Consider the following 24599-nt stretch of genomic DNA (forward strand, 5'->3'; position numbering starts at 1 on the left):
TTATATTGTCATTGATCAAGAATGTTATGAGAAGTAAATAGCATATAGATTTGATCATGTTATTCTCAACTCGAATCCAAATTCACAAGCCTAACTACAACATCTGTTCAAAGCAAGTACCATTCTACTTTTATCTTTGATGGATCAATCTTAAAAGTGCAATTAGTAAAAGCTGAAATTTAAACAAAACAGAGAGGAATGAGCAAGTGAAAATCAAAACCAAAATGATCTGCTCTTTAGCCTTCTTGGAAGGACCAATAGAAGAGGCAATTATGCAGTTATCAAGTCTTCAAAAAGTTCAGTTTGAGTCGCATAGTGATGATCATCTGAATGTTATTCTTGGAAGCTAGCTCACTATCAAACAATTTGATCCTGGAACCTAATACATTTACATTTGGTACTTTCCAGTGAGCGCAAAACCCTTTAGAGTTGAGCCATTATCTCGTAATCGATGTCGATCATCTTCAAAATTCAATTCCTTAACATGAACATTCAATCTTCTCAGCCAAACGGAGTGAACAATCATATGAAAAATGTCAAATCTCTTGGGCGGTCCATTGTGCACAAAATGCCTTTGCACTTGCTTCACCCTTGTGTGCATTGTCAAGTACTGAGCTTCAGATATGCCCATTGGTATCTTCTTTATATTGGGTATGTCATTCACTGGCACGGTGATGGAAAACGCATCCCAGTTCAGAACGTCGCTGAATGGCTCGACATAGCCTTCTGAAATCAGCACAGGAATGCATTCCGAGAAGATGGCTTCAACAATTCGTGGACTTGCAACTTCGTACCCACTGGGGCACAAGCAAAACCTGCTCTTTTTCAGCATTGCCTCGTAGGAAACTCTGGCTGGAACGGCTTTACATACGAGCACATCTTGATCTTTGCCTTCCCATTGCTCTAAAAGCAGGTGCCTAATATGGCCGTGTAGTCCACCAGCGAAGAAGGCGAGAATTGAACGTTGGGAAGGAGAGAGACCGCCAAGAAGCCCTGTCATTTCTCTGGTTTTGAGATTGACTTCAGGCAATGACACATCCTTAGAAGGACTGAATCCTTCAGAAGTGTTGGCATTGCAAAGAACTCTGATTGAGTTGTTGAATAGATTTGGTACATGAGAAGTTGTGCTTGGACCCTGAAAACCATGAAGCCAAAACATTAGCCACCAGGCCAAAACACTTACTTCCAAGTCTGAGAAATTAACCAAAACTCACCCAATCATGGCAAGAGAGCATGAAGTGGTCAGAGCCAAGGCTTCTATTCCAAAAGGGATGTTTGGTTGCAATAACGTTTATATAATCGGCAACAATATGACCACTGTCTTGGAATCCATAGTTACCGACCTCATAGAGGTACTGAACCATCATCACCACACTAAATGGAAGGAAGTATACGAAGGCGTCGTCAGGGTCTTTGGTTCTATATAAGTTCCCTTGTTCCATTTCACTAATGAACCTTCCCTCGGTGGAATATATACTCCCACACGGTCCATTGTGGAACAATGGAGGCTCTCCTTCTTCATAGACATGGATCTTAAAGAGTTTCTCCATTTCTAGATAGCTCCTACAATTTTCATACAAGACACACACACACACACACACACACACATATATATATATTCATTTAATACACAATTAAGAAAGAAAGAGTGTTGGAAACGGCATTAGAAAATGCAAACTTTGGAAGGATTTTTAAAAAGATTCCGCTAAAAAATTTTTGCGAATCTATTGACGAGCGCGTTCCTTTCTGCGAGGAGATGAACGTGGTATATTTATTTTCTCAAATTCGTTTCCGGGTGAATGAGAAATTGGCTCCAAAGTAAGTGATTTATAAAGCCTAAATGGGTGTGAATAAAGTGGGAAATGCTTGTCCCACATCGAAAAAGTAGCAAAGCAACTTTGAGTATATATATGTCTAGTATGGGATTTGGGTTTGGGCACAAGGGCACCCAAGTTTTTAAGAAGGGAGGACCTAGGCTAACCTAGATCCGAACCAACTACGCCCCAGGCGGGGCTTGATTGTGAAATAGGTTTAACTTTTTACCCAAAGTTTGGATGGGCCTATGTGGTTGTATTTTATTTTGTTGCTGGACTTATCAAAATGGGCCTGTTTACTGGGCTAAATTAATGGCCGAGTTGGATTATTTGCTTGCTGGACTGGACGAAATTAAAGGGCTGGGCTGGATCACAATTAAAAGGATTCAGTTTTAATTTTGAACCAAGAGTTGCACCCTTTACAAATTAAAAACCACCAACCAATTTTTAGTTTTGATTGGTCAACAATGGTTGCACCCATTCGGATTATGGGTGCACCCATTCAGAATAGGCACCAACAAGCCTATAAATACCCATCATTGGGTTCATTTCTAGGCACCAAAGCAACCTTGAGTATATATATGTCTAGTATGGGATTTGGGTTCGGGCCCAAGGGCACCCAAGTTTTTAAGAAGGGAGGACCTAGGCTAACCTAGATCCGAACCAACTACGCCCCAGGCGGGGCTTGATTGTGAAATAGGTTTAACTTTTTACCCAAAGTTGGGATGGGCCTATGTGGTTGTATTTTATTTTGTTGCTGGACTTATCAAAATGGGCCTGTTTACTGGACTAAATTAATGGCCGAGTTGGATTATTTGCTTGCTGGACTGGACGAAATTAAAGGGCTGGGCTGGATCATAATTAAAAGGATTCAGTTTTAATTTTGAACCAAGAGTTGCACCCTTTACAAATTAAAAACCACCAACAAATTTTTAGTTTTGATTGGTCAACAATGGTTGCACCCATTCGGATTATGGGTGCACCCATTCAGAATAGGCACCAACAAGCCTATAAATACCCATCATTGGGTTCATTTCAATTCACACCAATTCAGAAATCTTCTTCTCTTCTTCTGAATTTCTTCTTCTAATTCTTCTTTGTTCGGTTCAGCCACTGGTTTGAGTTCAACCTAAACTGGTTTAGATTGGGTTCGAACCTTGGTTTCCAAGTTTGGGTTCAATCTTGGTCTCTGAGTTAGGGTTCAATCCTGGTCTCCGAGTCTGAGTTCAACAGAGAGTGCTACACCGAGTCGGTTCGCCTATTCCATTGGTTTGAAGTGCTACTACCAAAGGAAGAAAAATCGTTGTATCTTGGGAGATAGACGCCGAAGAGTCCGTTAGCACCGTAGCGGGGCGTATCTGTCTTAAGGCTATAGAATTAAATTCTAGCCTCGACTTTATCAGGTTCTTTTATAGTTTTATTTTCTTGATATTAAACTATATAAATATATATATAGATTATTATAATAAATATTATATTTACAAATAATATTAAATGAATTATACTATAGTATATGATACATTATTTATTCAACAAAGAGTAGTTGAATTGAAATGGGTAATTTGTACCAATGAAAGGCATTGGGATTTCTGTAGATGAGGCCATTAGGGACATAGTCAGGGTCCTCATGGGTAGATGTGGTGTTGCCATTTTGGGCAGCTTCTTTAATGGAAGACCTGACTTTGGCCAAACTAGCTTCAACCCTCTCTAATCTTGTGTTTCTCTTAGCAACTCCTTTGGACACTGTAGCAGGGCTTTTGGTACTAAATGTCCCCTCTTCCTATTTATTAATTAACATAACAAAAAAAAAATTAAAAAAAAAAAAGTGATTAATTGGTATGCAAATGAGTAATGAAAGAACAACCAATTGTTGATTCATAACATAATATAATGTATGTACGTATGTATTCTTACCAATGGAGATTGCAGAGTTGAATCTTTGGACTGAAACGAGCCATTGAAAAAGGAAGAACCGAAAAGGGCTTCCAATGGAGAGAACAATAAAACCCAAGATCTGTCGGGACCTAGTGTATAGTTGAGTAAGGAGATGACAACAAAAGGGGTTACAAGTAAGATAACAAAAACTGAGACTGAGAATGATAATATGAAGTCTTCTACCTATACCAAGACATTTTTTGCCGATATAAAAAATTCAGAATAGGTAAATGTACAATATTTATTAGGCTTCGCATTACCCTCAAGTCTAAATCATATAGTAAGTATATACATATTTTACTTTATTCATTTAATAATAATATCAAGGGTTGAAGAAATTTTACTTTGATGGTAAAAAATCACAACAGATATAGAAAATTCAGAATGGTTAAATATTGTTGTACAATATCTATCACATTTCACACTACCCTTTACACTATGTTAAGACTCACCTAAAAAATGAATATATATATATATATATATACACACACACATTAAGTTTGATATTAGGCAGTTTAGTTAAACTGTGTTTTCATTGTTTTGTAAGAATCTTATTGATGTTTTTATACACTCAAATGTTTTGAAATCTCAAAACTGATTAAAAAAATAATTTTAGTATGAATAATGATAAGGAGATCAATGAATTAACCTTGAATAAGTATGATCTAACGTATTTTTATCTACTTCATCTACTTAAAAAGTTTTAAAAATAATTGTTTAACACGTGATAAGAATGACCAACCATGTCAAATTCGATATTAATTAGGTAATTCTTTTTCGATTTTCCTACCATTACACTTTTAGTATATACAAATAATCACATTTACAAATTATTCATAAGTTAGTCAAATAATCACGCAAAATAAATAATAATAACAATAATAATAAAGAAACCTGACGTTGGTGAGATGACTTCATATAAGTCCATTCATCATTTTTCCTTCTCAAGTAAATTTATTATAGTTTAACTAACAATAAACCGATATGTTATAAATATGTATATTTATATTGTTACGAGAATGACAGCCTTCTAGTGGTCAATCGTGTGATGCAATTGTTCTCAATTCTCCAATTAAACCATATATTATTAGAATATCTCAATTAGAAGTAAAAATAGTACCATTAACCAAAAAATAGAAAAATTAAGGATTTGTTTGGTATGCGTTATATTTTTTGTATTTATGTTTTTGTCAAGTGTTATAACAGTAAATAATAAATAAATAAAATATGTTTGGTAAAACTGTTTTGTTTTGCACAGTACCAAAATGTTTCGTGCACAGTGGCTAAAAATCGAAACTCCAATTTAATATTTTTTGCATGTTCTAAATAGATGAATTGTAAAAAATATAAATTAAAATTTTAAAATGCATTTTAAATTAACCATTATATCTTTAAAACTTTCAATATTTTTTTATCAAACATGTTTTAAAATTTTTATTTTAAAAAATCTTGCAATAAATAAATGTTACTAAGCTTTCGAATATTATTCAAAACACTTTATAATAAAATACTTATTTTATTTCAAATTAAAACAAAAATACAAAAAAACAAATCAAGTCCCAAACGGGTTCTAATAAAAAGGTCTGTTGTTTATTTTATATCATAAAGTTGAAGCAATATTTTCTTCGTTCAATGAATGGAAGAGAGAGAGAGAGAGTGTGTGTTTCACACTACGCGGAGAAGGACTGGAACCGTCGGCTTGACTTGTCCAAGACAACCAGTAAATTAGGTCATGAGTCGTTATTTATTAGTAAATAATATTAAGAGGAATCAACATCAACCCATGGGCCATACCCAGGACCCATGGTTGTTGTATTGGTCCAATATTCATATTTATTAGGACGAGGTCACAAATCATACTATATTGAAGTCTCATAATCTGATTTGATTTAAGATTTTTGACAATCAATACACGAAAATATATCTTAGAAAAAATCTGATTTAGGATTCTATCTTCAATACAATATTAACTCGGATTAAAATTTCTTCATGAGGCATCAATCAACAAGATTTTCATTACAATTTTATAAAAAAGGTAAGTAACATTATAAAGCATCCATTGTGAAACTCTAATTTAGAGGAATTGTAAGAAGAATGTGTGTATATCTAGGGTTTATTTGTTTAATGTGATATTTATGATTGGTAAACTCATTTTAATTTTTTGTGTTTAATATTTTTTAATCATATCAATTGAATCGTGTGTGCATTTAATGTTGTTTTGCGGTCGGGCTACCCTGTCTATTAGGATGGCACACTTGGGCTCCTTTCAGATCGGATACTTGGCGTGACACTGAATCAGGGATCTAGTCTAGCTCTAATACCAATTGTAATGGGTGAGTATTGTCAGCCGACCTAAAAACTTAAGGTATTAGTTGGGGCTAGCACTCAATCCATTTATACCCATTTCACTTCCATTCGGATCCGATGTAGTACAAGTCTTCCCTTGTAACAGAAACTCAGTCACTTTAATTATAAACCAAAATTTCTTCAATATTGCCCTATGTTTTATTTTCAAATCACCGTATTAGTTATTAAACTTTAGGGTTAATTTTACCAACACACCCTCAAGTTTGGCCAAATATTAATTTCAAATATCTTTCGAAAATAATTATCATTTAGGTCCATTTATATTTTTCCGTTAAAGTCTCCGTTAAAAATATGAAAAAAGACAACTTTGTCCCTAAGTTTTTAATCCTATTTATTTCAAAATATCAGTGACTTAAATGACCATTATACTCTTAGATATATATATATATATATATATATATATATATATATATATATATATATATATATAACAATAACAGCGGGACAGAGGTGTACACACAAAATTTGTAAGTATGCAAATAAAACAAAATATGGAGCAAATAGTAATTTATTAATTTGAAAAATTTGAGTACAATCCTCTACAATAATATTCTTTACAAATAAGACAGTCCTCTGATTCGATTTCCTTTAGTTGGTTGATCCAAGGGCTGCACGAGCTTATTCTTGAATCACCGTGGAATTTGATGAAGAACGGCACGTCATTAGATGTGCTTGTTGTTGATCACCGTGGAATTTGATGAAAAACGATACGATGTTCTTCGCTTTTGGGTTTGGATTCTGAATTTGTGTCTTCTAAGTCTCTGGATTTCCGGACTTCTGAATTCTGAATTTGTGTCTGAATTTCTGGACTTCTGAATTCTGACTTTGTATCTGAATTTCTGGACTTCTGAATTGTGTCATTTGTTGAATTTGAGGAAGAACGACACGTCTTTGGATGTGCTTGTTGTTCTTCGTTTTCAGAGAGGATTTGTTGAATTTGGTGAAGAACGGTACGACTTTGGATGTGCTTGGTGTTCTTCGCTTTCAGGTTTGCCCTCAGGACCTTCTGGATTTCTAGACTCTGAATTTGTGTCCCTTGAATTTCTAAATTTCTGGATTTTTGGACTTTGGATTTCTGTCCTCCTTCTCCCTTCCTCCAGGCCTCTATTTATAGACTTCTTGGATCCATAGGAAGATGACACGTGTCCTTTCTGATAAGGAAAATATCATAACTGGGCCGGGCCGGTTATATTATGATAATTATCCTTAAAAATAATTATTCCAAATATATTTTATTAGGAATAATTATCTTTCAATTTAATCATCTAAGCTGGGCTAATTAAATAATTTAAGTGGACCAAGCTTGGTCCAATTAAATAACTTAATTAAACATTAGGCCCATATTTAATGAGTCCATTTGTCAAAATTAAAGCCTACTAAAATTTTAATGTCTACAAATTGCCCCCACTTCAAGTCCCACGTATAACAGGACTTGTCTCCTTTTTCAAGTGGGACTTGAAGTATCCAACTTTCCTTTTTTTTATTTATTTTTTATTTTTTTTATTTTTATTGGATTTTTCACTTTCCAATTTATACAAATCCCTTGCCTATTTAAACTGTAATACCCCTCGATTCTAGAGCCACGGGTGATCAAGTCCGAGCACAGATCCGAGGGATATCAGACAATTAATATGTAAACAAGCAGAAATAAAACTGAATTAAGAACAAATTAATAATACGCTGAAAGAAATCTAACATAAGAATCCTCAAACTTGAAATAAATAAATTAATATGATTTAAAACCGTACAACTCGGGAATCCACCTAGTGGACCCCTAATCCCAAATCCTTAAATAAATTTACAGAATTAAAATCCAAAATTAAAAATAGAAAGGAAATCCTATGTAACCGGAAGAGTGAGTGTCTGTATCTGCATCAACACGATCCAGCTCTAAGATTGGTATTGTCGAACACCTGAAAAATAATAGAGTGGGTCAGGCCCACATGCAAGTCCTGATCTACTACGATCCAAACAGTAATCCGATACGCAGATACATCCTAGAAAGACTCAACAATATCTAGAGTAGTCCATATATGTATATATAGTACACACTATAGGACGCTCGCTAGTCCAGTAGGTCTGTCTCAGCCTGAATAGAAGGTAACATGCAAATACGCACCCTAAGGTGGGCATGAGTACCTAGACCTACCAGGGGATAACACCTATGTCCAGTTATCCATCCTAGGCGATTTATGCGCCCTAACCATGGTCCTGAGACTCAGGCTCATACCATGGCACATATAATAAATATATAAAGTCCGTACTCCTCCTAATATAGAATATCATCCATCTGTGTAGTGGTCTGATATCTGTATAATACATCCATCCTGAAACCATAGTAAATCATTCAATTCACAATTGATATGACACATGTAGGTGATGGACTTAACCTATATGGTTAATCCATACCTGAATCCAAATTAGGTCGGACTTAGTGTTTTGAACTAATCCATTCCCAATATAGGTAGGTCTTAGTGTTTTGAACTAAGCCATCCCTAATATGACACCGTCCCATACCGGTTCATATACATCCATATAAGTGGGACTTAATATTTTTATGGTTAATCCAACTCATTCCAAATTAGGTAGGACTTAGTGCTTGAACTAATCCTTACCTAGTATGTCACCGTCCCATATCGGTACATACAATCCTCCAGTTAACATAGTTGATAAATCAATATTAAATAACCATCAACCATTATCCATAATATGCACAAGACAAGTTAATTCATGTACATAAATATTAGACATTTAATGCAGAGCCCAAAATCCAACTCCAATAATGTAAATTGATACATAATTTACACACATTTACATTCTCCAACATAATCCCTGAATTGATACAATTTAGTACCATTTAAGTATCAAATAAATCCAAATTAAGCATAAGGAAAATTAGTTAATTCCCAATACTTCAAATACTATAAAAATATAATTTATATGTATATTTAAATCATACATAACAACCTTGCCAAGCTCCGGTATATAAACCTACCAAATCCTCCAATATAATCCATGAATTGATACAGTTAATAGAAATTTGAGTATCAATTAAACCCAACCTAAGTATAGTTGATTTCTAATTAATTCACCATACTTAACACTATGGAAAAATACAATTTTACCCAATTAAATCATCCATACGACTTGTTAAGTTCCAGTGGATACAACAGTGTACACTACACTAAGTTTCCCTTAGACTTTGTATTTCTCCCTCAATTAATCCCAGTTTAAATTAATGTTCCTAAAGACTAAGTTTAGGTTTAAAATAGTTCCATACAGTGTTTAAAATAATTTAAACGAAGTCCTAATACACTGCATAGTCAAAACCACGCACAAAATCACACAGTAATGCAATTTCTGGGCAAGAGCAGGCTCCAAAATTTGAGAGCCTGCTCTATTTAAAGGGAGAGCCGGCTCTAGGGCTGCAAGAGCCGGCTCCCCCATCCTTGGGAGCCGGCTCTAAGAGTAGGAGGAGCCTGCTCTTCCTCTCTTAGATGCCGTCGTCTGTTTTTGCGTCTTCTTCTCCAACTCCGGTGATTACAGAGCCTCTGTGGTATGTTCTAATTCTTATTCTAGGTTCAATATTAGTCCTAAACAAGTTTAAACCACTGAGATCCAGCCCTAACATGTGTAGGAACACAAGTTCTAAAGCAACAACTACAACACCTCTGTTAACCAATTTTAAGCAAGCTGCGACAGATTTAGTTCAGATTAATTTGATGCAATTAGATACTGTTCTAAAATCTTGTTCTAGGGATTAAACTCATTCTCAGAATAATTGTAAGGCATCCAATTATATTACTAATCTCAATAAAACAGGCTTAAACGTAAATGACACAGATAACAGAAAATCAACCAGTATGCAAAACAATTAACTCACTGAGGTCAAATAAATTCATATCTGCATGGAAAACATGTTATTATGTTTGTGTCAATCCGTTTTATCTTTTATTAAAACCCTGAAGTCTAACCAGGTATGCACAGAACACGAATTAAGGGGAAAGAATAGAACAGAGACTTGCCTCTAGGTTTCAGTTTTAAACCTTCAACCTTCGTCTGCAAATTCCGGCAAACCTAATACATTCCCTTCCTCCTTTGGTCACTGTCCCTTTTTCCTCTGTTTTGCCTTCTCAAAACTAATACGTGCATAGGGTTTTCTAACCCTAGCAGACTTATTTTGTTCAATATATATAGGCCTTCATTCTATATTTAACCTACTTTTAATTTCGACTAATTTACAAGTCGGCTAAATGCTCCCCGTAAAAGAAAACCCTAACCCTAATCTATATCCATGACCATTTAAAATATAAACCAAATGAGTCACCCAAGCATAACTGTAAATAAAGCAAAAAAAATTAAATTAAATAAACAATTAACAAATAAATTATATAAACAAACCAACAAGACACGTCAATAAAATCATACTAATAAAATAATTAAATTAAATCACACATAACAGTAATTAAGCAATTTAAATTAAATACACACAACTAATAATTAAGCAACTAAGCAAATTCACATAAAATAAATTCCCCAAATAAAACAATCAATTCAAACAACTAAGTCATATAATCAAATAAAAATGAAATAAAAACCAAAATGTAAAATTAAATTCCCATTTTGTCCATTTGAAAACTAGGGGTATTACATTCTTCCCCCCTAACAAAAGGAATTCCGTCATCGGAATTCACGAAACTCTGAATTAATTACTGTACAAAATTCATTTTCGTTTTCGTGTGGCACAGCCGCTTATATGAGCTCCACCAAATTCCTAACATAACCAACAACATACCAAGTTTCTATGTAAAAGAAAAATAGTAAAAATGTACAACTCCTAGGTTGTATCTATCAACGCTCCAATCGTACCCAAAATAAAGCGAAGGGTAATAATCACTATTCCTCCATGTTCCATAGAACAGACGCATAGAATTCTTATACATGCAGCGCTTTAACAAGTTGGTAACGTTATAGTATAAACAACTGCCTAACGCGTTTAGCAAAATCCGTGAAAAGGCAGTGTAATACAGAAAACTAACCTTCCTTCTAAACAACCATTTCCTGATAGAGAATTCTTATGTACGAGTTCAACTATCTACAAAATCCGATTGCCGCCTCCAAACCATACACACTCCTTACTAAAAGAGAGTATGTTTCTCCAATGTATCCGTATATAAAGTCAAGGTATATTATCATATAACCTCGTTTCCAGGCCAGACCAACCAATGAGAGATCGACACCACCAACTATCCAAAATCCCAGACATTGTTGCACGAACCCCCTTGTGCTAACAATAACACAGACAATATCTGAAAAGCTAAGTAACACTTCCAATTACCCATGCCAACCTAGGATAAATCCCAAGCATATTTGCAGTGGTTAAATATAATATCACGATCACAGATCCCGTCTAGAGATGCGAAGCATAATTGTTGCTCTAACACCTTCAGAAAACTCCTTGGACACAGCACCAGTTATCTTCTATATTTAATAACCATACGCTAAAACTCCGTTATCAACGCAACGGAGAACGGAGAAGAAGCGCCAAAGTAAACACCACTAAAGTGTAGTCCTTAAGCGAACTTGCTCTATCCCCTATTCTTAAACCATATGGAATTAAAATTCCAACTAATGTTGGTAACTTCTACCAATCATCCCCTCCTGATTTGTCCTACTCCCATTTCGAAATAGGAAGTGGCTAAAACCTCCAGTGATATCCAAGTATCAATTTTCCACTTTGCTAGCAGATGATACACTTAGAAACAGTGATATACCTGTCTCTATCCGTACTGCACCCAAAACTAACCTTATATGTCGTGATGTTAACCATAACCAGTTGACTGCACCGTAAAATTTATGAATTTTACAGCTCAGTCACTCCGACCTTCCTAGAAGCAGAAAGATAACTACTAATCGTCCTTCAGTACCTTAAACTCATCTGGGTAAGGTACTACCTCCTGTGGGGTCAGCTCAAACATTCTAAGTTGACCACTTCCATTTCCCTGGTAACAGCAGGTGTTTTAATGTCCACATGTTAAACCACAACGGATAGCGCAATAACCACCGAAGGTTCAATTACCATACCGGTTGATAAGATCATCCTCTTCCCTATAACTTCCACCAGACGAAGCTTAACGCAAAGTGTGAATCACCACATCTATCCATCTAAGCCGTCTCGTGATCCGTGCTATTCGTAGGAACTGATATCTTACTGATCGGATGGTCAATCATACATCAACCTTCGCAATAGCACGAATCATTGTAAAATAGGGCTATTGGTCGGGTAAGTCGAACCACTGGGACTGCGCTAATCTTAAGGCAACCTAAGTATCTAGAGTTATTTTAGAGTGATAAGGGGTGTTCATAGAGGGTTTGTTTTATTTGTCACTAAACTACAAATTCAGAATGCATAAAACAATAAATTGAAGGAGATTAAAAGAGAAGATTTAGAGAAGGAAGTCTAGGGAAGTGAGTCCACTCCAAACCTCTACACAAGCTAATTATATGATTAATTTGGGGAATTAATGTAGAAATGACCTTGATATATAATAATACATGACTACTATAATATCTTCAAGAAATTCAATTAATTAAAGAGTAAGAACAACCTATCAAAGCTTCACATGGTTGAGTTACCTAAACTAAGATGCAACCCTAGACATGCTCACTAAGCTAGAGATTGTCAAACAATTAATCAATTGGTGGAAGCACATGATATCAAGTCACAAGATTAACTCATCAAAAGAAATTCTTAAGCTATGGATTAACAAGCTACTCAAAACCATGCCATTAAAACCGTTCCATAATCTTAGTTCCATTGTCACTATGAAACTATAAGCCATACACTATGAGATTAAATAATCTAAGACAAGAGTATGTAAATCAACATAGTCATTCAAACATTCAAAATCTTCATTACAATTTGTAACATGCTCTAGACCATGGAACTAACCAAATATACATTTCATTCCCCAAAATAAATCAAAAACTAGACATGCTTACAAGGTAGAGCTTCATCACCTCCTTAGATGGAGTTTAGTTACCCATGAGTGAGCTAGAAGAAGGAAGAAGCATGGATGAACAAGCCATTTTCGAGCTTCCCTCTTTTTGCTTGAAGAACACTTCCTCCTTGCTCTCTTCTCTCTCCTCTAATCTTGTAGAATATATGATATTCTTTTGTGTGCTCCTTCCTCTCTCTTATCAAGCTCAAGTCAAGGCTTTCTCTCCTCTAAGGAACACCTCCAACCACTTCATAAAGAAGGAAGATGGCATTGAGGAAACCAATGTGCAAGTGGCTGAAATTGAGCCATTTTCGAGTGCAATCTGCCTGATTTTCGAGCACTCGAAGAGTGGTCTCGAGCACTCTAAATTAGTGTAATGTGTAACATGCTCTTCTTGCTCAGCACTGACCTACTTTGGTAAAACTGCTATAACTTTGTGCCCTGAACTCCGAATGATGATCTGTTTGAAGATTTGGAGATCTGATTCAGTGCTTTAAAAACTTCATGTTTTGATGAAGACCCAATTCTCAAGTCTGGTTGGTCGAAAATGGGGAGAAAGGCAGTACTTCAGTGCTGCCAGGCAGTTCTGCGCACCTCTGTTAAGAAGATCATAACTCTCTGCTCCGAACTCCGAATGACGAACCGCTTGAAGATTTGGAAAGCTGATTCAGAGCTCTAAATATTTCATGTTATGATGGAAGTCCAGTTCTTGAGTTTACTAGGTCAAAAATAGCGACAAAAGTCAGGATCTACTGCTGCCAGAAATTCAGAAATGGCACCCTTTTTGTTCAAAATTCCACAAGGCATCATTTTTGCTTCCTTTTTGCACTTTAACCTGAAAATGCACAAAAACATGCAAATGGAGTTAATTTACATAAAATAATCACTTAATGGACTTTGTTAATGTAATTTAGGGCGCTTGAATATACAGAATTCAGCGCTTATCACACCCCCAAACTTACATTTTGCTAGTCCCTTAGCAAAACCAAAATGTAAAACTCAATGGAATGACAAACATGGGACTGCTACTACAAAAATATCTACCATGGTAAAATAAAATAGATACATAGTTCAAATACAACTTGAAACAGACAAAAACTGGAGATGGGGTCATTGGGAAAACTACCTTGCATATATGAAGCATTGATACAAAAATTTACAAAAACCATTTCAACATGCATGCATCAACATCATCGTCCATATAAATAACTCAATTGTCATCTCTTAAATGGAAATCAACTCTACTTCAGTGAAAGTGAATTGAATTCTCAACATGCGGCTTTTACTTTTTTTTCCAATTCCAAGGCACAAGTTTTAAAATCAATGAATTCCCTTTACACGAAGTCCCTAAGGCATGATTTTATTTTCAAGACAACTTTTGTTGCCTGTTGACAATTTATTGTAACTCATTAGCGAAACATAGAATGGTTGTGCAATGCTAAAGTCCCTTAAGCTTTCTAACCAACCTATGTAGCAAGCGTTAGGCCAACAACTCCCAAACCAGATGGCTTTAGGGTGTTAAGTGTAGAGACACTCCAAAGGGCTTAATAGCTCAAGTTGGAAAGGCTACGAACTCTAGCGAACCATGTTTATTACAATTTTTTTTTTTTAAATGACCGTGCAATGTTTAAGTCCCTTAAGCTTTCTAACCAACCCTTGTAGCAAGCGTTAGGCCAACAACTCCCAAACCAGATGGCTTTAGGGTGCTAAGTGTAGAGACACTCCTAGGGCTTAATAGCTCGAGTTGGAAAGGCTACGAACGTCAACTGGTCATCTTTTCAATTTTTTCAATTTTTTTTTTTTTTTTTTTTTTTTTTTTTTTTTTTTTTTTTTTTAATTCATGCCAAAGGTATCCATCTATCAGGTTCATCAAATCAGATTAACTAGGCCAAGGTCAAGGTCAATCAAGTTGCATGACTCACAGTTAAGTTTCCAATGTGCATCTGTGCATTGTGAAGCTTATAAGAGTGTAAATCCAGCAAGAATCTAATTGAGGCATTTATACAGACTACATTGTATTTGCATGATCACTTCAATTTCAAATTTTTTTATTTTCAAAAATTTCTCAATTGCTTCTATACACAAGGTATTAAACATATGCTTTGTCTCCGACAAGTTCCAAGTTACACTATCATTGCTTTTCAAAAAATATGATACCAAAACTATGCCAAGAATGCTTTGGTGCACCCCCAAACTTAAACTACACAGTGTCCTCAATGTGGGACATGGATGTAAGTTAGAGACAAAAATGACAAAGAGTATAAAAAGGAACAAAAATACCCAGGGGGAGGAAACGGCAGGGGATACAAAACCCTCAAACTTGAATTGGACTGCGCAACCTGGAGAGTATCACGAAGAACAAAAAGAAATAACCACAAAAAGCATTAATAGCACAAGTATAAATATAGAAAAATAATGTACATAAAGTTACAAAAAAGAGAGAATTTGCATTTCAAAAAGAGTTTTGACATGATTACAAAAGAGCTGTACATAGATCATGTCTACTAGAGCAACCTATACATAGCAAATTCCGGAAGTTCAAAAGGAAAACAAAAGATACAAGAGAAATATGTACATATGAAACAAAAAGATAAGGGCCAACGCTCGCAACAAGCTACGGTCCAGAGGGTAAACGGGCGAGGATGGAATGGAGGAGAGATTGAGTCTTACGCCGTTCAGCGGAAGCCAAACGACATTCCTCAGCTACGACACGACGGTCTTCAGCAGCAAGACGACGATCTTCTTCGGCACGTGAAGAAGTCTCACACAGAATCTGAGTGTACGCGGACAAAGAATTCTCAAAATGATCCAGTCGCTCATGAATACCGGCAATGCTAGCCCGGATGAAAGCCTGGTCTTGGTGAGAGTCGACCGGAGGCTCTACCCTTGCAGCGGCTGCTGCTGTGGAAGCATCCTCAGAAGGAGGAGGAGGTGGAGCTTGGATGAACAGGGGGGCAGCAGGCTGAGGGGTACTAGAATGGCTAAGAACATTGATCCGACGGCGCTTGGTAAAAATTTTAATCTTTTCGCCTTTTGGTTCATGGGGAGGAACAATGAAACCCTTGTGCTGAAGGAGCCGAGTGATGAAAAACGGCAAAGGCAATTTCCGATTTTCAACTCGCGGAACCCGTGCATTATGAGCGTCATGCCAAAACTTCATAAATGTGGTCCAAATGAGCTATGGGATGGAGAACCATTGGCCTTGGTCCATGGCATATAAGGCTTGCAAAAGGAGGCCCCTACGCTCGGTGCTATGTACCAAAGGGCAGACATTGTGCTTGAAGACAGTGTCAATGAACCAGAGGCGTTCCGGAAGATTGGTTTTGCGGATAAAAGACCGGGGCCTGGTAGGATCGTCAACAGTGCAAATGGCAGCGGCAATCTGCTCCACAGTTAATGTATCCGGCTCCTCATATAAAGGGAGATTTTCACGATTGACAATGTCATCGGGGCACTCAATGGGGCAACCAAAAACCTGAATGATGTCAGTCATAGTGAAAGCATAGGTGGTGCCATCAATGGATGTAGTGAGAGAAATGGGTGGCTCTTCAGGGCATTGGAGATTCTGATAGAAGAGGCGCACTACACGGGGGTAGGCAACCCTGGCAAGGGGCGAGCAAATGTGCTGCAGACGCCGGTTAGTCAATTCGGCTATAGCCCACGAAGTTGTGGGGAGACTATCAAAGGCATCGGTGAGCGGAAAAGAAAGCTCATAGTGGAGTTATTTGCGATCCCAAGGATCACGTGGTCGCTCACGATTGACAGCACGGGCACCCGCAAAGGGTCTAGGAGGGCGAGAAGGACCGGCACGAGACATTTAGAGAGGTGGACTTGGTTGAGGACTTTCAGCGAGCACCTGGCGTGCACCACAAAAGAGAGAATAAGAAGATGAGTGGGAGGGATGAAGAAAACCAAAAATTTTTTACACTCAAACCAAGCTCTAGCATAGAGCACTCATCAACCACAAATAACACAACCTCCACAATGCATTCCCATCCTCCTTATAAAGGAAATAAAGGCAAGGAATTGAGAAGAAAATGAAGCTCACATACCTTGAGAAGAAGAATAAGAATGGAGGCACATGGAGTGAATGCATGCATGCATTAGAGGGAAAACGGGGAAGGTGGGGTGGAAGTGAGAGAGGGTTGTATGTGGTGTGTGGCCAAAGGTGAGGGGTTAGAGGGAGAGATGAAGAGGGAGGCCGAGAGGTGAGGGGTTGTGAGATTGAGTTGTTGGTTGTGAGGTGAGGGGGATGGTGAAGGTGGTTTGGTTGAGAAGGTTGTGGGGGTGGCTTGGATTTGGAATGTGACCGAGAGTGGGAAGGGAAGTGGAGTGTGGGTTTGGGGTCTAGATCATGTTACAAATTGTAATGAAGATTTTGAATGTTTGAATGACTATGTTGATTTACATACTCTTGTCTTAGATTATTTAATCTCATAGTGTATGGCTTATAGTTTCATAGTGACAATGGAACTAAGATTATGGAACGGTTTTAATGGCATGGTTTTGAGTAGCTTGTTAATCCATAGCTTAAGAATTTCTTTTGATGAGTTAATCTTGTGACTTGATATCATGTGCTTCCACCAATTGATTAATTGTTTGACAATTTCTAGCTTAGTGAGCATGTCTAGGGTTGCATCTTAGTTTAGGTAACTCAACCATGTGAAGCTTTGATAGGTTGTTCTTACTCTTTAATTAATTGAATTTCTTGAAGATATTATAGTAGTCATGTATTATTATATATCAAGGTCATTTCTACATTAATTCCCCAAATTAATCATATAATTAGCTTGTGTAGAGGTTTGGAGTGGACTCACTTCCCTAGACTTCCTTCTCTAAATCTTCTCTTTTAATCTCCTTCAATTTATTGTTTTATGCATTCTGAATTTGTAGTTTAGTGACAAACAAAACAAACCCTCTATGAACACCCCTTATCACTCTAAAATAACTCTAGATACTTAGGTTGCCTTAAGACTAGCGCAGTCCCAGTGGTTCGGCTTACCCGACCAATAGTCCTATTTTACAATGATTCGTGCTATTGTGAAGGTTGATGTATGATTGACCAACCGATCAATTTTTGGTTGGTCGAAAATGGGGAGAAATGCAGTACTTCAGTGCTGCCAGGCAGTTCTGCGCACCTCTGTTAAGAAGATCATAACTCTCTGCTCCGAACTCCGAATGACGAACAGCTTGAAGATTTGGAAAGCTGATTCAGAGCTCTAAATATTTCATGTTATGATGGAAGTCCAGTTCTTGAGTTTACTAGGTCGAAAATGGCGACAAAAGTCAGGATCTACTGCTGCCAGAAATTCAGAAATGGCACCATTTTTGTTCAAAATTCCACAAGGCATCATTTTTGCTTCCTTTTTGCACTTTAACCTGAAAATGCATAAAAACATGCTAATGGAGTTAATCTACATAAAATAATCACTTAATGGACTTTGTTAATGTAATTTAGGGCGCTTGAATATACAGAATTCAGCGCTTATCATAAGCCGAAGCTCCACCAAAAGATCTGACTCAACCAATAGCCACTTGACATGAAGTTACCGAGTTATGCAAGTGTGCTGTGCATATTTGTCTCGAAGATAGAGATTTGTTGTAGATGCTGTAAGGATGTGACAGATAAAACTTGCATGCCTATGCCTTCGTGTGGTGATTTGTTTTTACTTAAGCAATATCTTCGCGACACTATGAATTATTTCTTCAATGACACCTCAACTGAAAGCCAAATTTCTCTTTCAGCAACACCTTGACAGCGAGCAAATATTTTTTTAGCAATACCTTGACGGAAAGCCAAAATTTTCTCTCAGCAACACCTCGGCGGCAAGCAGAATTTTTTTTTTTTTTTTTCCTTCAACAACACTTTAGTGGTGAGTTTTACAACAACACCTTGGTGACGAACCAAATTCTTCAGCGACGCCTTGGCAGCAAGCAAAATTTCTCTCTCAGCAATACCTCGGCGGTGAGAACAATTTTTCTAGGCAGCTATAGTCAGACGACGAACCAATTTATTTCTTCGCAACTACACTTTGCCAAATCAAAATTTCTTTTATAGCTACAACTCCGACGATAGACCAAAATTTTTTTTGCAACTACACTTTAGTGGCATGCCAAGTTGACAAGGTGTGACGAATCACTTTTGATATCACGCGATGAACACATTTTGCCCCTTTTTTTTAGGTTGACTGAACTTGGAACAAACTTCCAAGATGCCTACATACCCTAAACAGGGATCAAGTCATCATGTAGTTCACAATTTTTTTTTTTTTGGTAGACAGTTTATACTCATGTCAAAGAGTTTTTGATTTTTTTTTGCTTTTTCAGGCGGACAATTTATACTCGTACCAAGGAGTGTTGTGTTTTTGTTTTGGAGACAGTTTAACCTCGTATCAAGGAGTTCTTGATATTTTTTTCTTTTAGGTAGACAGTTTAAACTCGTGTCAAGGAGTATCAATTTTTTTTTTTTTTTTTTTTTTTTTTGGGAGACAATTTAACCTTGTATCAAGGAGTTCTTGATATTTTTTTTCAGGTAGACAGTTTAAACTCGTGTCAAGGAGTGTCATTTTTTTTTTTTTTTTGGGAGACAGTTTAACCTCGTATCAAGGAGTTCTTGATATTTTTTTTCCCAAGTAAATAGTTTAAACTCGTGTCAAGGAGTGTCATCTTTTTTGTTTTTTGAGAGACAGTTTAAACTCGTATCAAGGAGTTCTTGATTTTTTTTTTTAGGTAGACAGTTTAAACTCGTGTCAAGGAGTGTCATTTTTTTTTTTTTTTTTTTTTTTTAGGAGACAGTTTAAACTCGTATCAAGGAGTTCTTAATTTTTTTTTTTTTTTTTTTTAGGTAGACAGTTTAAACTCATGTCAACGAGTGTCATTTTTTTCAAGTTGACAGTTTATTCTCGTGTCGGGGAGTATCATCGATAGTTTAGACTCATATTTGGGAGCATCGTCGACAGTTTAGGCTCGTATCTGGGAGCATCATCAATTTTTATTATTCTCCAACTTTGTAAGAATCAGACGGCAATCCAAACCTATGCTGAAGGGTATGGACTATCTCGTCGTCACTTTGAGGATTTTCTTCTTGGTTTCCTTGACTTAATGCCCCCTGTGATTTTGCATTTTTGGTTGAAGTCATTGTTTCTTGATGCAAGTCTTTCGAGATGATGCTTATAATGAAAGATGAAGCTATTTCGTCGTCTGAGTTAAGAAGTGTGATACCCCCTAATTTTGGAACACGGATTGATCAAGTCCGCGCACAAAATCAAGGGATATCAAAACAATTTAAGTATTTAACAAGCACAGAATACAAAAATGAATAATAAAGAATAAATAAACCGCTGAAGAAAACTAATAAATAAATATTACTTAATGATTCTCCAACAATTACAATTCGAAAATCCCATAACTCAAGGACCCCTTAAACATTATCCAATAATCCAATACTATTTAAAAGTACACAAGATGAATAGACGAATGACAGTCTCCCAGCTGCGGATCCTCAACCTCGAGACTGGAACCTCTAATAACCTGAAAAATAAATCGTGGGTTAAACCCTACGAGCAAGTTCACTCTACCAGGCCTCTGAAAACCAATAAGCAGATCATCTCTGATCAAAACCAAACCTAATAAAGTTTTAACTTTAATAAAGCACGATATACATGTCTATATATAATTTTATATACTATACTAATCACATCCATTAATAGGTTTATTAAATTTCCATACCTATTAAATAATTATTAAAATAATATTCATACCTAGACCAATCTACCATTTCATTTTATAAAAACTCCTTTGACCTTAATCCCATCCTAGTCAGTTGTTTAATCATTTAAACAACAAATTATAATAAAAGAAATACTCTATTTAATCCCAACCCGATAATGATTTTAATTGTTTAAATCACATATCCAAAATCCAAGTTTTGACAAATCATCCACGTCTTCCCCAATATTATTTTATTAATGTAAAATAATACACTAACCAGTAAGTACTAAACTATTCTCATTTAAGAATATCTACCCTAATCCAATCCATACATACAACAACCATAAATAATATTTTAATCATCTAACACATAACAACGTAATTATGCTTTGGCAAATCAACCATGCCATTGTAAATATTTTTATTTATCTATTGGCAATTCAACCATGCCTCCATAAGTATATTTATTTATACATTGGCAATTCAACCATGCCTCCATGTATGTATATTTATACATTGGCAATTCAACCATGCCTCCACAGGTATATTTATTCATACATTTAATTAGCAATTCATCCATACTTTCCATATATGTATTCTATTCATACAAATATTTAGGTAATATATTTAATCATTTGACAATTCATCCATGCCCACACTTTAACCATGAATTAACTTTAAAATTAACAATATGCTAAATCATACATAGCCATCACATGCATATTATACGCATATCATTAATTTAACAACCAGCCTATTAAGATATGCCAAATAAGAATGATAATATTAATCATCTTAAATGATTTATATATATATATACCTACACATATGTTATTTAATGTATATGTGTGTTTAACACCTTTAATAATCCTTGATTATTTAAAATCAATATACATACATACATACATACATATATATATATATATATTCATCCTTCCATACAACTCATAGACAAATTAAACTATATATACACATATATAAATAATTATATATATATATATATATATATACACTTCCTTCCATAACAAATTATTAATTTATTATATTTACACAAATTAGTGCAACTAAATATGTCAGAAATAGTTTCCTTTAAATACTCCATATTGGTTTAAATAGTTTTCCGACACTTTCTCACTAAAACATAAATATCTCCTAGTAGGATGGGAATCTGATAATGAAATTGGTACCATTAGAAAGAAGACGAAAAATCCTTGAATTTGAGCTCAAGAATGACCCAATTTCGATTTAAAATGACTAAGTTATGACCGTTTTAATTTCTAGTGTCGAATTAGGCCAACATAGTTACCCACGCGCGCCCACGTGCTTACTATGCACTTGCACGCGCTGGATTCAAGCCTCCTTGTGTGCTGGTATTGGCTAAGCTCTTTCAGCTACCGTGAGCTCACCACACTGAATCCATCACTTCCTTTATGCCGCATCCAATGGTTATAAATGAGTGCGCAAATGAACACGCTCACACTAGATTATTTTTTATTAACTATAATAGATCTAAGGTCCAGATCATCGAGTGCACCATCTTCTCATGGTCTGCAATACACCAAATAATCCCATAGTTGACCAGACCACTTCTATGGTCCAGATACACATGCGCACCAAAGTTTTATGCGCCGCGATGCACCATATCAATTCACATAAGTTTAATTAATCAAATGGCCCTAATTGGCGTATACACCCTATTATCCTACACCGCGCCGCACTGGATCAATTCTTTATTGTGCCGCCGCTCCACATGCGCCAGTTACCTAGTGTATATATATATATATATATATATATATATATATAATTATTTTCCTAACAAATAATAAGAAAATAAATCCTAATAAATTCCTAAAAATATCAGAAAAATTCCAGAAAATTACAGAACAATTCTAGAAAATAAAGAAACCATAATTAACTCTCTTGGGTCACAAATCCACCTATAGATTGATTTTAAAATATACATAACACCTATATATATCAATTAAAATCCAATAATCTAAAAATCAAATATAATAGTTTATACTTTTTAATTATTCCGATCTAACCATAATTTTTAAACAAATAAATTTAATTAAAGCCTTGATACTCAAGGTGAAATCCTTATGAGTTCTAAGAGGAAAGTTAGAGAAAACTCGCCTGAAGGTTTCGAAACGAAACCGACGCTTTAAGCTTTAATTATCTCTTCCAATTCCGACGTCCTCCTTTTCAGATCCGACCTCCTCCTTGTCAGCCCTTCTTTTTCCTCTCTCTCTGTCTGTTTTATTTTTCTAATGTGTAAAAACCTTTAACCCTAAAGCCTTATGTGTATTTTTATACACCTTAAATTCCAAATCCTATTCCAACTAGTATTATGAATTAAAATAATAATCTTTAAATAATTTATATCTATAAACATATATATATATAAATATATATTCCTTCCATAATTAACTCGTTAGTTAATTAAATCATATATACTTATAAATATCAATAAATATATATCTATATATATATCTTTCCATAACAATTATTAATGAATTATATTTATATATAATTATATATATATATATATATATATATATAAATATAATTGATACAAAAGTGATCATTTAAATAATTAAATAACCACGGACCTTCATTAATTAACCCAATAAGGTTTCATACAAGCCCAAGACCACATCTTTTGGTCCAACTTTCCTTAAGCCCAATCCAATTAATTTAAATAAATAAGATAATTAATTAAATACAGAAATTAAAATAACTAATTACATGAAGCACATAAACAAACAAGAATTTACAACTAAGTCATATAATACCAATAAAATCAACACACCAATAATTCAATCAATAATCAACCACACAAACAATCAATCATCATACATAATCACGAAATATAACTTAATTAAAATAAGATAATTAATCTAGCACTCAATAAAATAAAATAAATCATTGAAAAATAAAATAAAATAATTAATCCTAATTAATAAATCTTTTAAAATTATCGGGGTATTACAAGAAGTATTTTGTCTTCTTCTTCTGATTCACTTTCCTCATCTTCTTGAAGGTTGTCGGGTATATCTGGAACATCTTTCCTAGCACCATAATTTTCCATGCTAAGCTCCATGTCGTGGGTTCGAGTAACAAGCTCTTCAAATGTGCGAGGCTTAATCCCTTGTAAGATGTAAAGAAACTCCCAGCGCATGCTTTGCATACATGCTTCAACTGCAGAAATTTCAGATAAACGATCCTTGCAGTCAAGACTTAGTGCTCGCCAACGGTTGATGTAGTTAACCACGGGTTCACCCTTCATCTGTTTTGTGTTTGTAAGCTCCAGCATATTTACAGTACGACGAGTGCTGTAGAAACGGTTGAGAAATTCTCGTTCCATCTGTTCCCAACTGTCAATACCTCCAACTTTGAGGTCTGTGTACCAATCAAATGTATTTTCTTTGAGGGAACGAACAAATTGCTTGACAAGGAGATCTCCGTCGGTACCAGCATTACCGCAAGTCACTACAAAGTGTGCAATATGTTGCTTGGGATTGCCTTTTCTGTCAAACTGTTGAAGCTTTGGAGGTTGATACCAAACCGGCATTTTTAAGATGTCAATTCTTTCTGTGTAAGGCTTTGAGTACATACGAGCACTTTGAGAAACGCCAATTTATTGTTCTCTTATGCGATTCACTTTCATGTCTTGAAGTTGTTGGACAGAAAGTGAGGTAACAGAGGCAACATCAATTGTTGGATTGGCAGACACGCCATTTTGATCATCAATTGGAGTGTCCTCCGGCAT

The 24599-nt window shown here is 35.6% G+C and overlaps 1 protein-coding gene across 1 annotated transcript; it reads right to left on the reverse strand.

Moving 5' to 3' along the window:
* Positions 1-70: 70 nt before the first annotated feature.
* On the reverse strand, positions 71-24599 carry LOC132309999 (probable glycosyltransferase At5g03795). Its single transcript, XM_059808242.1, has 7 exons — positions 24492-24599; positions 24311-24374; positions 23820-24028; positions 3729-3932; positions 3383-3594; positions 1215-1563; positions 71-1135 (listed from the first exon to the last, which is right to left on the reverse strand). Exons 1-7 carry the CDS (start codon positions 24597-24599, stop codon positions 389-391), a joined length of 1893 nt encoding a protein of 630 aa, XP_059664225.1. The 3' UTR covers positions 71-388.

This window comes from Cornus florida, unplaced genomic scaffold, assembly GCF_030987335.1.
Source record: "Cornus florida cultivar Cherokee Brave unplaced genomic scaffold, ASM3098733v1 CherokeeBrave_3.0.0_Hap2_Chr05, whole genome shotgun sequence".
Classification (NCBI taxonomy): Eukaryota; Viridiplantae; Streptophyta; class Magnoliopsida; order Cornales; family Cornaceae; genus Cornus; species Cornus florida.